The sequence below is a fragment of the Nomascus leucogenys genome, chromosome 12 (genome assembly GCF_006542625.1).
Source record: "Nomascus leucogenys isolate Asia chromosome 12, Asia_NLE_v1, whole genome shotgun sequence".
In the NCBI taxonomy this organism is placed as follows: Eukaryota; Metazoa; Chordata; class Mammalia; order Primates; family Hylobatidae; genus Nomascus; species Nomascus leucogenys.
Genome location: NC_044392.1, coordinates 34,112,150 through 34,125,627, shown reverse-complemented (window position 1 = coordinate 34,125,627; position 13,478 = coordinate 34,112,150). Strand labels below are relative to the sequence as shown.

Here is a 13,478-nt window from a genome sequence, read left to right as displayed (position 1 = left end):
TAATATTTTTACATGATATAGATCTCAAAGGCAGACAAGATTCCTGGCATTCATTCATCACAAAAATATCTACAACTAACAGAGAGTACGTATGATGATGTAGCACATGCATCAGCCACGGACTGCTTCTGTGGCCGAGACTGAATCATGCTCCTCTTTGTATGACCCACACAATGTCTGGAACGTAGTAAATACTCAGTAAATGTTTACTTGGTTAAAAAGAATATTGAGGCTGGGCGTGGTGGCTCACGCCTGTAATTCCAGCACTTTGGGAGGCAGAGGTGGGTGGATTACCTGAGGTCAGGAGTTCGAGACCAGCCTGGCCAACATGGTGAAACCCTGTCTCTACTAAAAATACAAAAACTAGCCAGGCATGGTGGTGCGTGCCTGTAATTCCAGCTACTCGGGAGGCAGAGATGGGAGAATTGCTTGAACCCAGGAGGCAGAGGTTGCAGTGAGCCGAGATTGCGCCATTGCACTCCAGATTGGGGAACAAGCAGGACTCTGTATCAAAAAGAAAAAAAAAGAATATTCAACATTTTGGAAAATCATAATTTATAAATCATGCCATCGATGGGATTTTCCAAAATATCACTGGGTCCAGGGAGGAATTCCAGTCATACCTCTCTCTTCCTGGTCTGGTTTCTTGTTGTGTGTATGACAAGCAGGATGGTAATTTTTGCCCTTTCTCTTTGAAATTCCCCAAATTGTTGATTCACAGTGTTGAAGGTCATGAGGTGAAGATCTTGCTCAGATAGTTTTCCCTCATAACGACAATGAAGTCACCCTTCCTGGGAGAGACCTTCTGTGTTAAGGATGTCGGCGCTGACTTCTCTGATTCGGATTCGAAGATCTTGCTGTGGTGGGATGAGGGAGGGAGGGGGAAAGTTCATGTCGCCCAGGCCCTAATGAAGTGTGTGGGCTACTGAACTAATGAGAAAGTGGCAACATCAACTTCTCTTCTCCTTCTGCCTGTGGCTTTTGGGTTCCAACCAGAACCCCACTTTCCTTACCTTACTTATCTGGTTGTTTTGGTTGATTTGCTCCATAGAAATCACCACCCAATGCAAGCCACCCTCCTAAATTCAAGGTCAAGAGCTCGCCTCTGATTGAGAAGCTTCAGGTAAGTGCAGAATTCATTGTCTATTGCTACCTTTTATCTAACTCCACTTCTTATCCAAAATTTGCATGACTTTGAGGCTCATAGGGGTAGCCTATGTGTCACCTGGATAATTGGCCCCGATAATCAGCCAGTGATCAAATTGCAGTAAACGATAAGGATCTCACAGTCCCGCCTGAGGGAAAAGAACTAACATAAGGACCACATCAAGCATAAGCTCATGTATTTGACATTTTGTGGTGGGGGTTGATGGATAACAGGATGCCTCAGGAGTCTGTATGGGGCTGGGCTCAATCCTATAATCCCAGCACTTTGGAAGGCTGAGGCCGGAGGATCACTTGAGCCCAGGAGTTCAAGACCAGCCTGGGCAACATAGTGGGACACCATCTCTACAAAAAATTTTAAAATTAGCCAGGCATGGTGATGTGCACCTGTAGTACCAGCTACTCTGAAGGCCGAGGTGGGGGGATCGCTTGGGCCCAGGAGGTTGAGGCTGCACTGAGCTGAGGTCGCTTCACTACACTCCAGCCTGAGTAACAGAGTAAGCTCCTGTCTCCAAAAACGAAAAGAAAAAAAAAAGAGTCTTAAGGGAAAGGACACCATAGTTGCAATAAACACTTCCAAAATAGCCAAGCCCTCTCTCCCAAGGCCTGAATGCAGCCACAAACCATTTCAGCCCTATGGTGTTCAGCTGCTGCACACTGCACCAGTATGGACAAATTTGTTGTCTGGGCATCCTGTCCAACCTCTCCACCAGTAACCCTGTGTGCCCAGAGCCCTCGCCCACCATGCCCGGGGCTGGCTGGCTCCCTGGGACTATAATTAAGCAGAAGACACTGGCCCTGAGCTCACAGTCTTGTGGAGACAGAGCTTTCACAGGTGATATAATAAAAGGAGCTGATGCCAGAGATCTCCACTGCGGGTCACTGCCCAGCTCCTCTGCTCGAGACCAGGGTTTCTCAGCCTTGGCATTACTCGAGCTGGATAGTGTTGTTGCAGGAGCTGTCTCGTGCACTGCAAGATGTTTAGCAGCATCCCTGGTCCTACCCACTGATGCCAGTAGCACTCTCCAACAAGTTGGGACAATGAAAAATGTCTCCAGGAATTGTCAAATGTCCCCTGGGGGCAAAATCGTCTCCCACCCCTGATCCCAGGTGAGACCCACCATTCTAGAATTTCAGAGCAAGAAGAGAGTGGAGAGGGCCAGAGTAATTAATGAATGTTTTATGAAACACCTATGTCCTGAGCCCGTCCTGAAGGGATGGGTGGCTGAAAAGGAGGGAGGAAGATGTTCCCCATGGGGGAATGGCAGAAGCTAAAGTGCAGAGGAAAGGTAGGCATGTTATGTCCAGGTGGGGGCTGTAGGAGAGGCTCCTGTTTTCACCCCACCCTCTGTCCAGCCAACCAGGAGAAGAAACAAGGCTCTTGTGCACCATACCTCCCATCCAGGCCCAACTAAGAGCACTGGCTCACCAACTTCATTCTGAAGGCATCAGAGGTGTCAAGACGAATAGCCACAGCCTCTGTAGTTTCCAGCCATGGGAGAGCCTAGGGATTTGGATCCCAGCCTGATTGGGGATTAAGGCAAGCATCTCTGGTTTCTGGCCATGAGCCTACCCTGTGGAGGGTGGGGAGGGCTCTGCAGTATCTACCTGAAATTTAATTCAAACTGAGAAGCCCTGATTCCACCCGGCTACAGGAATAGGGTGGTGCTACCTTTCACTCCAGGAGGCTGCAGGGCTCCTAAATACGTAACAGGGTCTCTCAGAAGCATTCCCAGAACTCCAGCACCACTCCTAGCATCCAGCTGAGGGGATGTAGCCCCGGACTCCTACTCTGCCTCCCTGTAGCCCACCCTAGCCCTCATTCAAGTGCCAGAAACCAGTTACCAAATGTTCTGTACCCTGTAGTTTTGGACCCATTCCTTTTTCTAGTCATTAATGAGTCTTTTGGGGAAACACAACAACTTGAGAATGTGGTTTGGATGTCTAGTTGTTCAATCTCATTAAGATTGTCAACAATAGAACAACAACTAAGCCAAATCCCATAGGAACCTTACTTTGTTGGGAATATGTGAGAGAAACAGCTAAGAAATGCATCGCCAGCTAGATTTTCTTCTAACTATTCTACTGAATGAATTATGAACTAGGGATTTTCTTTTTTAGGATAGCCCAAAATTCACAATTCAACTTTTCTGCTATCAGCATCCATTTTATTTGCAAGCAGTCTTACAGAGGGAATTTCTCTGCTTGAAATTTAGAGAAGAGCATTTCCTTTAAGGTCCAGTGAACCCCCTCTGCCACGAAGCCCTCTCAGCCATGCCAGCATATCAACCTGCACAGCAACTATGCTCCAAATCCTCCCCTGGGTACTCCCCATATGCTGCTTTTTTTTTTTTTTTTTTTTTTTTTTTTTGAGACAGGGTCTTGCTTTGTTGCCCTGGATAGACTCAAAGTCTCAAACTCCTGGGCTCAAGCAATCCTCCCACCTCAGCCTCCTGTGTAGCAGGGATTACAGGCACACACCACTGCACCCAGCTTCATATGCTGCTTTTTGACGTGGTTTGGGCTAGTATGCTATTTAACTTTCGTATTTTATATATTGAACTCTTACCATGACTCAGCCTTGTCTATATGATACCTTCTTTCTTAAGATCACAATGAAAACACTAACACCCTTCTAAACTTGTGCAATGCTTTCAAGTCTGCAAGTCCTAAAGTATACATAGGAGTTCTCCAGGACAGCAGAGTCTGGCTGGTGGAAGGTGGGAAGGTGGCCAAGGGGAGCAGGGAGGGAGAGGGTGTGAGTGTGGGGCAGGAGAGAGTACACAGGGACCAGATAGAAAAGACTTTGGAAGTCAGGCCAAAAGGTGTGGACAGACAAAGAATCTGAGATTCAGAAAGGCTGTTGGACTTGCTGAAGGCCTGAAGGTCACACTGCTATTAAGTGAAAGATCCAGTATTTAAAGTCAGATCTGTCGGTATGGAAAACCCATATACCTCCCATTGCACCATCTGCCCCTCACTCTCCATCCCTTCTCTGTGAAGTCTCAAAGCGGCTCTGTCTCCTGGTTCGGCACTGCCACAGGGTCTGCAGGACGCAGCTCTGTGGTGATTTGGGAATGCAGAGGGCAGGAGAAGCACCCTAGATGGCCTTAAAGAGGATCGGACTCTCACGCACGTTCTCCCCATGGACACATTCGGGCATCTAAGACCATCTGCCTCCTCCCCAACCAAACTCAAGACTCCCTGAGGCTTTCGTTACCTTTGGGTGACTCTCCCATTTGGCTGCCTTTCATTTTGATGGGGTCACACCTGTACCTTGATACCCCAAGTTGTGGCTCATACTATGGTGTGTCCCACTGCCTTCTTCCTGGAGCTCAGTGGCCTACTGTGTCCACCACTCTGCCGTCTATTAAGAGGGAACCTGATACCTGGAGGTTGAGGGAGAATCAGACCCGGTGTGAATCTCGGGGCAGATCCCTTAGCCACTTTCTTGATTGTGCAATGAGAACACAGCTGAACGTGTGGGGTTGCTGTGGAGGACACAGCTACATGTGCCCGGCAATAGTAGGCATCCAGTGGGAGTGAGTGCTATTGACTCTGATGAGAAAGGTGATCACAGAGCCTGACTTCGTGTGAGATCCTGGTGCCACAGGTGCTCCTGGCAGTTGCTGCTTCACCACTTTGTTGATAAGTTGAGCTTGTTCCGGGACATTTTTGTTGGATCCTCATCAGTGCTGGCTGAGCATTTTGGAATGCAGCCTGTGGCAAGCCAGGTAGCAGAAGGAGGATGGAGTAGGCAATGCTTCCAAGAGCAGGCCATGATGGGACAGTGGATAATTGGTTGGGAAGTAGCATGAAAAGCCTGGTGTTACCCAGTCTCAACCAGGCCTGAGGCCAGGTAACCAACAAGCTAAAGTAGAGGCTCTCATCTTCTCCCTAGTCCTATTTGAAATTGTTTATCTTTTCTTGACAGGCCAATTTAACCTTTGACCCAGCTGCTTTGCTGCCTGGGGCCTCACCCAAGAGTCCTGGACTCAAGGCCATGGTGTCGCCATTTCACAGCCCACCTTCTACCCCCAGCAGCCCTGGTGTGCGATCTCGGCCCAACGAGGCAGAGGAGGTGCCTGTCAGCTTCGACCAGCCCCCTGAAGGCAGTCATCTGCCCTGTTACAACAAGGTAAATTCTAGCTCCAGATTATGGCTGTATGTCTGTGGAAATGTGGGCACTGGCACCCCTGAATTTTCTCTACCCTGTTGTCCTGGAGAAAGGAGGAAACATTCGGAGTTACTGTCAGAGCTGTGTGTTAACCCAAGTGAAATTTCTCCTCTCCTTTGCAAGTGATTTCTGAGCTAGGATCACCTTCTTCCTCGACTAACTGGCTCATCTCCCCTCGCTGTAACTGTGCCATTCAACCCCAAGACAAGCCTGGGGGATGGCGTGCTCTCTCCTTTGTGGAGAAAGGTATGGAAATTCAGGACTGATCCCAGCTGCATAGTTCATTAAAGTCAAAAGCTGAATGCAAAAGCTAAAGGCCTGATCAGTGATTTGCACAGAATGCTGGGCAGCATCCCTAGAACTCCAAAACGTCCTGTCTGGCCTGGTGTGAATAGTCCTAAGTGTCCCAGTGTGGACTCAAATCATTCTTCCTGCAGCTTGCCCCAGTTAAAGAACATCCAAACTGTTCCCTTTGCAAAAATGACATGACAGGGTGCATTTCTACAGATGCAACCCTGGTCCTCTGTGTGAGCTTTCATCACATCCCTCACTGTGCTGGGAGGAGGTAAGGATCAGAGATAGGGGCCAAGCAGGTAGCCAACAAATGTGGGCCAGGGCCAAGCAAAGGCCAAGACTTCCGGGGGTCTGGTGCCAGGGAATGCTAAATGGGTGTGGCTTTAAAATTAATGATGGAGAAATGAGATCTTCTAGGCCATTCTAGGAAGTCCAGCTAGCAAAAAAAAAAGCAAATGTGTAAAAACAGGGAGGACTCAAGGAAATAAACTAGTGGTAAGGAGGGGTTCAGGCAGGCTTGAGCCTGCCGGCTAGGGCCAGAGTGGAAGTCCCCCAGCCAGGGTGATGGAGACCCCTGAAGGCAGAGAGGAACCTTCAGAGAGAGCCGCATCTTCTCACAGGGTGAGGCAGGGAGGGAGGAGCTGCTGCCTGGTCATAATGCCTGGAGACTTCAGCCTTCTGCCAGCAGCAAGGGGAAGTTATTTTGGAACCCTGTTGGTCATGAGGGCTGGGGCCTTGATAACTTTCCAGAGCTGGCCCAATCATGGTCTCAGGAAAGGGCTTGGGAGGCCCTGATAAAACAAGTATTCATTCCGCCGGGCGCGGTGGCTCACGCTTGTAATCCCAGCACTTTGGGAGGCCGAGGCGGGCGGATCACGAGGTCAGGAGATCGAGACCACGGTGAAACCCCGTCTCTACTAAAAATACAAAAAATTAGCCGGGCGTGGTGGCGGGCGCCTGTAGTCCCAGCTACTCGGAGAGGCTGAGGCAGGAGAATGGCGTGAACCCAGGAGGCGGAGCTTGCAATGAGCTGAGATTGTGCCACTGCACTCCAGCCTGGGCGACAGAGCGAGATTCCGTCTCAAAAAAAAACAAAAACAAAAACAAAAAAAAAAACAAAAACAAAAAAACAAATATTCATTCCAAACCTCTTAGATGGGAAACTAGGATTGACAAATACAAAATGTAAATCAGTGGGAAAATAACATTTACAAAAATTTATTTTACATACTAATTTTTTTTTTGAGGCAGGGTCTTCCTCTGTCACCCAGGCTGGAGTGCAGTGGTGCAATATTGGCTTATTGCAACACCCACCTCCTGGGCTCAGGCAAGCCTCCTAGTAGCTAGGACTACAGGCATGCACCACCACGCCTTGTTTTGTATTTTTTGTAGAGACAGCATTTTGCCATGTCTTCAACCAGGCTCCTGCAGCTCCTGGGCTCAAGTGATCTGCTGGCCTATGCCTCCCAAAGTGCTGGGATTACAGGCGTGCACCACCACGCCCAGCCCACTTACATACTGATTTTTAAAGGATGCATCACTCTAGTAGGTAGGGTATCTGATGTGAACATTTCCATTGCACCTTTGACTAAGTCTGATGAGCTGAGAAGAGGCCTGATTCTGAGATTCACGTGCTTCCCAGAGAGATCACCTTCAGGCAGCTCTGCTGGTGCTCCTGAGAAACAGCTTCTGACAGTGGTGGACCTAAGTTCTAGAAGCAAAGGAGTCTGGCTGCTCAGGTTTCCCAGTATCCGCCAGCTTCATGGGGGCCAGGAAGGGCAGAGTTAGGCAAGAGAAGAAGCTGGTCACCAGGTCTCCAGCTCAGCACCCCTGAGGTCCCTGCACCAGGGCCTGGCCATCAGCAGGTCTCTAACCCTTTTCTCAGTGCGATTCATCTTTGTCAAAGTATAATTTTCAAAAGTACGATTTTCAAATTTTTCAAAATTTTACAGTGCAATAAAATCATAAGTTATCTTTTTTACTGGATAGAAAGCATTTTGCATCTTCACAAGATAAAAGTCTGACTCTCATGCAAAATAGAGAGAGATTTTATTCAATATGTCAATTTATGAGGAAACTTGTAAGATGGTAACACTTAGTCAAACAGCATTTGAAGAACTGGTTATTTATAGACAATTAGACAATTTCTTTTTTTTTTTAAATGCAAGGTCTTTCTGTGTTGCCCAGGCTGAAGTGCCGTGGTCTGATGACAGCTTACTGAAGCCGCAATCTCCTAGGCTCAAGCTGTATTCCCATCTCAGCCTCCCAGGTAGCTGGGACCACAGGCATGCACCAGCACGCCCAGCTAATTTTTCTTACTTTCAGTAGAGATGGAGTCTCGCTATGTTGCCCAGGCTGATCTTGAACTCCTGAGCTCAAGCAATCCTCCTGCCTCAGCCTCCCAAAGTGCTGGATTACATGTGTGAGCCACCATGCCCGGCAAGAATTTTTTTTAAGTGTCAGAATAAAATTACTAAATTAGACACCGAACTGGTTAATGTTTTACAGTGCAATAAAATCATGAGTTTTTGTTTTTGTTTTTTACGGAATGGAAAGCATTTGCATCTTCACAAAATAAAAGTCTGCAGGTCACCATGTGATTTCACAATCCCACATGGCTCTAACCCAAAATAAATAGCAAACAATGATACGTTCTCCTGGAAAATTAAATGGTTCTTGCGTGGACTTGTGAAGCAGTGCACCAGACTGACATTGAAAGTGCATACAGTCCTCCTCTTGGCCTTTTTTTTACGAGTTTCTGGATAATTTTCCTTAACACTTTCTTCTAGGTGCGGACGAGGGGCTCAATCAAAAGGCGCCCTCCCTCCAGGCGATTCCGAAGGTCACAGTCAGACTGTGGGGAACTTGGAGATTTCAGGGCGGCGGAGTCATCTCAGCAGAACGGTGCTAAGGAAGAGGATGGGGATGAGGTGTTGCCATCCAAGAGCAAGGCCCCAGGATCCCCTTCGTCCAGTGAGGGAGCAGGAGAGGGAGTGAGAACCCTGGGAACTGCTGAAAAGCCTCCTCTGAGGTCACCCCGCAGGACAGTGAAGCAGGAGGAGGACAGGGCCACAGAGGAAGCCAAGAACGGTGAAAAGGCCAGGCGGAATTCAGAGGAGGTGGACGGCCAGCACCCGGCCCAAGAGGAGGCCCCGGAAGCATCCCAGACCTCTGGCCCAGAGGCAGAAAATAGGTGTGGGAGTCCCAGGGAGGAAAAGCCAGCTGGAGAGCAAGCAGAGATGGAAAAGGCTACAGAGGTGAAAGGGGAGAGGGTGCAAAATGAAGAGGCGGGACCTGAACATGAGAGCCAAGAAACAAAGAAGCTGGAGGAGGGATCTGCAGGGAAAGAGACCCCCCATAACCCCCCTGGAGGAGTGACGGGCGGAGATGTCCCCAAGCAGGAAAAAGGCAAGGAAAAAAAACAGGAGGGAGCAGTGCTCGAGCCAGGCTGCAGCCCCCAGACTGGCCCTGCCCAGCTGGAGACCAGCAGTGAGGTCCAGAGCGAGCCAGCGGTCCCCAAGCCGGAGGTAGGTGGCCTGGCTCTTTCACACGCAGAAGGCAGTGCCAGGGCCAGTAGTAGAGGCATGTGTGCCTCTGTCACATGCCCTGTTCCATACAGTCCCTTCACAAATCAGCTCGATATGCAGAAACAAAGGTGCCAAGCTCCTGCCTCGTGCCAACTGGTTGGAGAAAGGCTGTCGCTGAGGCTGAGGGGACAACAGGACACAAAGGGGAAGTGTGTCTTGTGCTCTTGCCAACTTCTCACTGACTTGGAGTTCTGGCAAGCTTCTGGGTGTGTGTGGAGTGACCGAGCCTTAGCATGGCTCAGTAACTGAGGCCTGCAAGCATCTATGGAAGCCTGCTGAGTGCAGGAGCCTGGGCGTGCTGCTGCAGGAGATCCAGAGATGAAAAAGAAAGGGGAGCTCCTTTCTAAAAATCATCTCAGTTTAGCACATGAGACCAGCAGCTCTTTTGCATGCATGAACAAGGTGGAATAGGGCAGTGGACAGGGGGTATTCCTAGGGAAGCCCAAAGTGCAAGGGTAGCAGAAACAATTTGTGTGTGGATGGGACAAAAAGTTGGGGATGCTTCAGGGCCAAGGTAGCATTTGAGTTGGCCCTCAGAGAATGAGGCTGCATGTGATGTTGGGGCGTTCACTGTCTCTCAGGAATTGGGCATCTGCTGCACATGAGGAGGACGGGGTGACTCAGTCCCTGCCCTCCTGCCTGGGCCTGCACTTACTGGCCCTTTCCCCTACACCTGTCTGCTCCCCACCAGCTCCCAGGAAGCCCATCCTGAGCTCACCTATCTATGCTTTAAGAGCAGAACCAGCTCTGCAGAGTCCCTAACAATTTCATCAAGTCAGTCACCCACAACTGTTTCCCCCTTCGCTTTTCTTAGTGCATTCATTCATTCATGCGTTCATTTACTCACACCACTATCAGCTTCCTGCTACAGTAGCCTCTTTTGTTTGTTTGTTTTTTGTTTTTGTTTTTGTTTTTTTGAGAAGGAGTCTCCCTCTGTTGCCCAGGCTGGAGTGCAGTGGTGCAGTCTCGGCTCACTGCAGGCTCTGCCTCCCGAGTTCACGCCATTCTCCTGCCTCAGCCTCCCGAGTAGCTGGGACCACAGGCGCCCACCACCACGCCTGACTAATTTTTTGTATTTTTAGTAGAGATGGGCTTTCACCGTGTTAGCCAGGATGATCTCGATCTCCTGACCTCGTGATCCACCTGCCTGGGCCTCCTAAACTGCTGGGATTACAGGTGTGAGCCACTGCGCCCAGCCTTACAGTAGCCTCTTTTCTGGCTTCCTGCTTCCACTTTTTTTTCCCCCTGCCTATATAATCCATTCTCTGGACAGCAACCAGCAGGTTTGGTTTGTTTTTTAGATCAACTGCTCTTTGCTAAAATTATTCACCTCTTATATTAGGGTTGCCATAAAAAATTACCACAAACTTGGTGGCTCAAAACAATAGAAATATACTCTCTTACAGTTCTACAGTTCAGGCCTTCAAAATTAAGTTGTTGGCTGGGTTGGTTTCCTCTAGCAGTTCTGGGGGAGAATCTGTTCCTCTCCTCTAAGTTCTGGTGGCTGCCTGCAACTCTTGGAATTCTCCCTTGCCTCCTCTGGCTCCTGGTGGCTGCTGCAATTCATGGCATCTCTTGGCGTCTAGATGCACCACTCCAGTCTCTGCCTCCATCTCCATCACATGGCCTTTCACTGTTACTGTGTGTCTCATAGTCCCCCTCCTCCCCCTTATAAAGATGTCAGTCATTAGATGTAGAGTCCACCCTAAATCCAGAATGATCTTGTCTTGAGATTCTTAGTTACATCTGCAAAGAACCTTTTTCCAAATAAGGTCAAATTCGCAGGTACTATGGGTTTGGATTGGATGTACCCACCTCTCCCTGACTCTCCCCCTCACTGTGCTCCAGCCATGCTGAGGTCTTTTTGTTCTTCAAATACAGCAAGCTTATTCCCACTTCAGAGCTCTATCCTTGCTGTCCCCTCTGCATGGGACATTCCTTCTGATCCTTACAGGGCCGCTTCTTACCCACAGCTCAGAGCTCAGCTCAGATGGTCCCTTCTCACTGAGGCCTGTCTGTGCCACTCAGTCTAAGCGGACCTCCCTCCATCCCATCACTTACTCTCTCCCACGATTCTACTTTTATCATAGAACACATCACTATTTGAAATTCTCCTGTGTATTTTTAAATTGTATTTCTCTACTCCTTTTCCTCACTACATCTCCAGCACCTGCTACAGAACCTGGAACATAGTAGGTTCTGTAAAAAATCTTTGTTGAGTGAATGAATGAATTTTAAAACAAGATAGAAAATTGTCTGACCCAAAAGAAATAATCTCTAATGATAGAAGTACAGGTATAAGAGGAGTTGATGTGTTTAGAGGATCTCCTGGGGCCCTCACATTATTCTCACTCATGCTAGATCAGGGAGAAAAATGTGTGAGTCCCAAAGACTCATCAAGTATGACTGAGACCCCTGGGTTAAGTTGTTAGGCAGAGGTACTCCAGATTTCTTTAACACCTTCCATTCTAGTGCCGGACGTGGTGGCTCACACCTATAATCCCAGCACTTTGGGAGGCTGAGGCAGGTGGATCACAAAGTCAGGAGATCGAGACCATCCTGGCTAACACAGTGAAACCCCGTCTCTACTAAAAATACAAAAAAAAAAAAATTAGCCAGGCATGGTTGTGGGCGCCTGTGGTCCCAGCTACTTAGGAGGCTGAGGCAGGAGAATGGTGTGAACCCGGGAGGCAGAGCTTGCAGTGAGCGGAGATCGTGCCACTGCACTCCAGCCTGGGTGACAGAGCAAGACTCCATCTCAAAAAAACAAAAAAACAAAAAACAAAACAAAACAAAAAAAACACTTTCCATTCTAAGTAAGCAATCTTTAGATTTAGGATCTTCTGGAACTGAGAGATTCCACCAGGTCTAGAGAAGGCAAATACATGCCCCAACCTGTTAGTCCTTTTTGAGGATGCAGTCACTGGGTCCAAGTAGTCACCTGCCAGTGGTTGCCACATCTTATTTTCAGGTTAGGAGACACCTGCCTTGCCAAGAGACCTCCCCATCTCACTGACAGCATCTTCCAATCCTGAAGGGTTGAAAAGTCACTTTGGTTGAAAAGCTAGTAGGGAAGAGGGCTGCTTCAGGGAGGCCTCAGGTAGAAGTCTTCCTGCAGGGACTCCAGGAGCTCTGGGGCAGGCTCACTGGTAATCTCTCAAGCCTTGCCACTTCCATATTCCCAACAGAGCCTTAGGCAGGGGAAGAGAATGCCCAGCAACCTCAAGAGCATGGTCCTCCCAAACAGGCAGCTCAGGTGGAGCGCCACCTGAGTGGAATGAGAGGAATGCTTTTCCTCTCAGTCATCTCTGAGATGCCAAACTTTGACGCCACTTAACCCAATTGCCTAGTTTCTCTCTTTTTTTTTTTTTTTTTTTTTTTTTGAGATGGAGTCTTGCTCTGTCACCCGGGCTGGAGTGCAGTGGCACCATCTCAGCTCACTGCAAACTCTGCCTCCCAGGTTCAAGTGATTCTCCTGCCTCAGCCTCCCAAGTAGCTGGGATTACAAACCCACACCACCATGCCAGACTATTTTTTGTATTTTTAGTGGATACAACGTTTCACCATATTGGCCAGGCTGGTCTTAAACTCCTGACCTCAAGTGATCTGCCCACCTCAGCCTCCCAAAGTGCTGGGATTACAGGAGGGAGCCACCATGCCCAGCCTAGTTTAGAGAGAGAAAGAAACCAAGGCTCCAAGAGAGGACAGGAGTTATCCATGGTCACAGAGCTCAGTCAATGTTGATATATTAGACACCTGCCCAATCATCAGAATAAACTGCTTACAAAGTACCTGTGCAGGTGTGCATAATTTGTTTAATCTGGAAGAGGGCGCTGTCTCCAGTCCTCCTTGTTCCTCTTAAACCAGGTCAAGGTCAGAATCAAAATGCCTGAGTCACTAGTGCAAAAGGAATCATCAGTAAGAACAATTACAAGGTTGACCCCTTGAGTTATGGGCTTCCTCAGGCACCCATGTCTGTCCCAGGTCTTTCCTGGATCCCCCAGAGGCAGCACACACCTCTAAGCAGTTTTCTAACTCCCTAACCTAATTCCCATCTTGTTCCTCTGTTGGTAGAAATAGATTGATCAGACAAACTAATTACAGTTGCATTCATGCAATCAGCATTTAACAAGCACCCGTTATCCCTACCACTATGTGAGATACTGGGAGTCAAAAGTGAAAAAGACAGAGGCATAAACAAATAACGACAAGGCAGTAGAATAAATGGGATTCTGCCCTAGAAGGGTGCTATGTGA

General features: G+C 48.6%; 1 protein-coding gene across 2 annotated transcripts in view; it reads left to right on the top strand.

Moving 5' to 3' along the window:
- RCSD1 (RCSD domain containing 1) overlaps nucleotides 1-13,478 on the top strand; it is a 79,200-nt gene that overhangs the window by 59,229 nt on the left and 6,493 nt on the right. For both annotated transcript variants that reach the window (XM_030824028.1, XM_030824029.1), the window contains 3 exons: nucleotides 1,052-1,123; nucleotides 5,099-5,302; nucleotides 8,425-9,162. In XM_030824028.1, coding sequence (XP_030679888.1) covers nucleotides 1,052-1,123; nucleotides 5,099-5,302; nucleotides 8,425-9,162 — 1,014 coding nt within the window. The remainder of the gene's footprint in view (nucleotides 1-1,051; nucleotides 1,124-5,098; nucleotides 5,303-8,424; nucleotides 9,163-13,478) is intronic.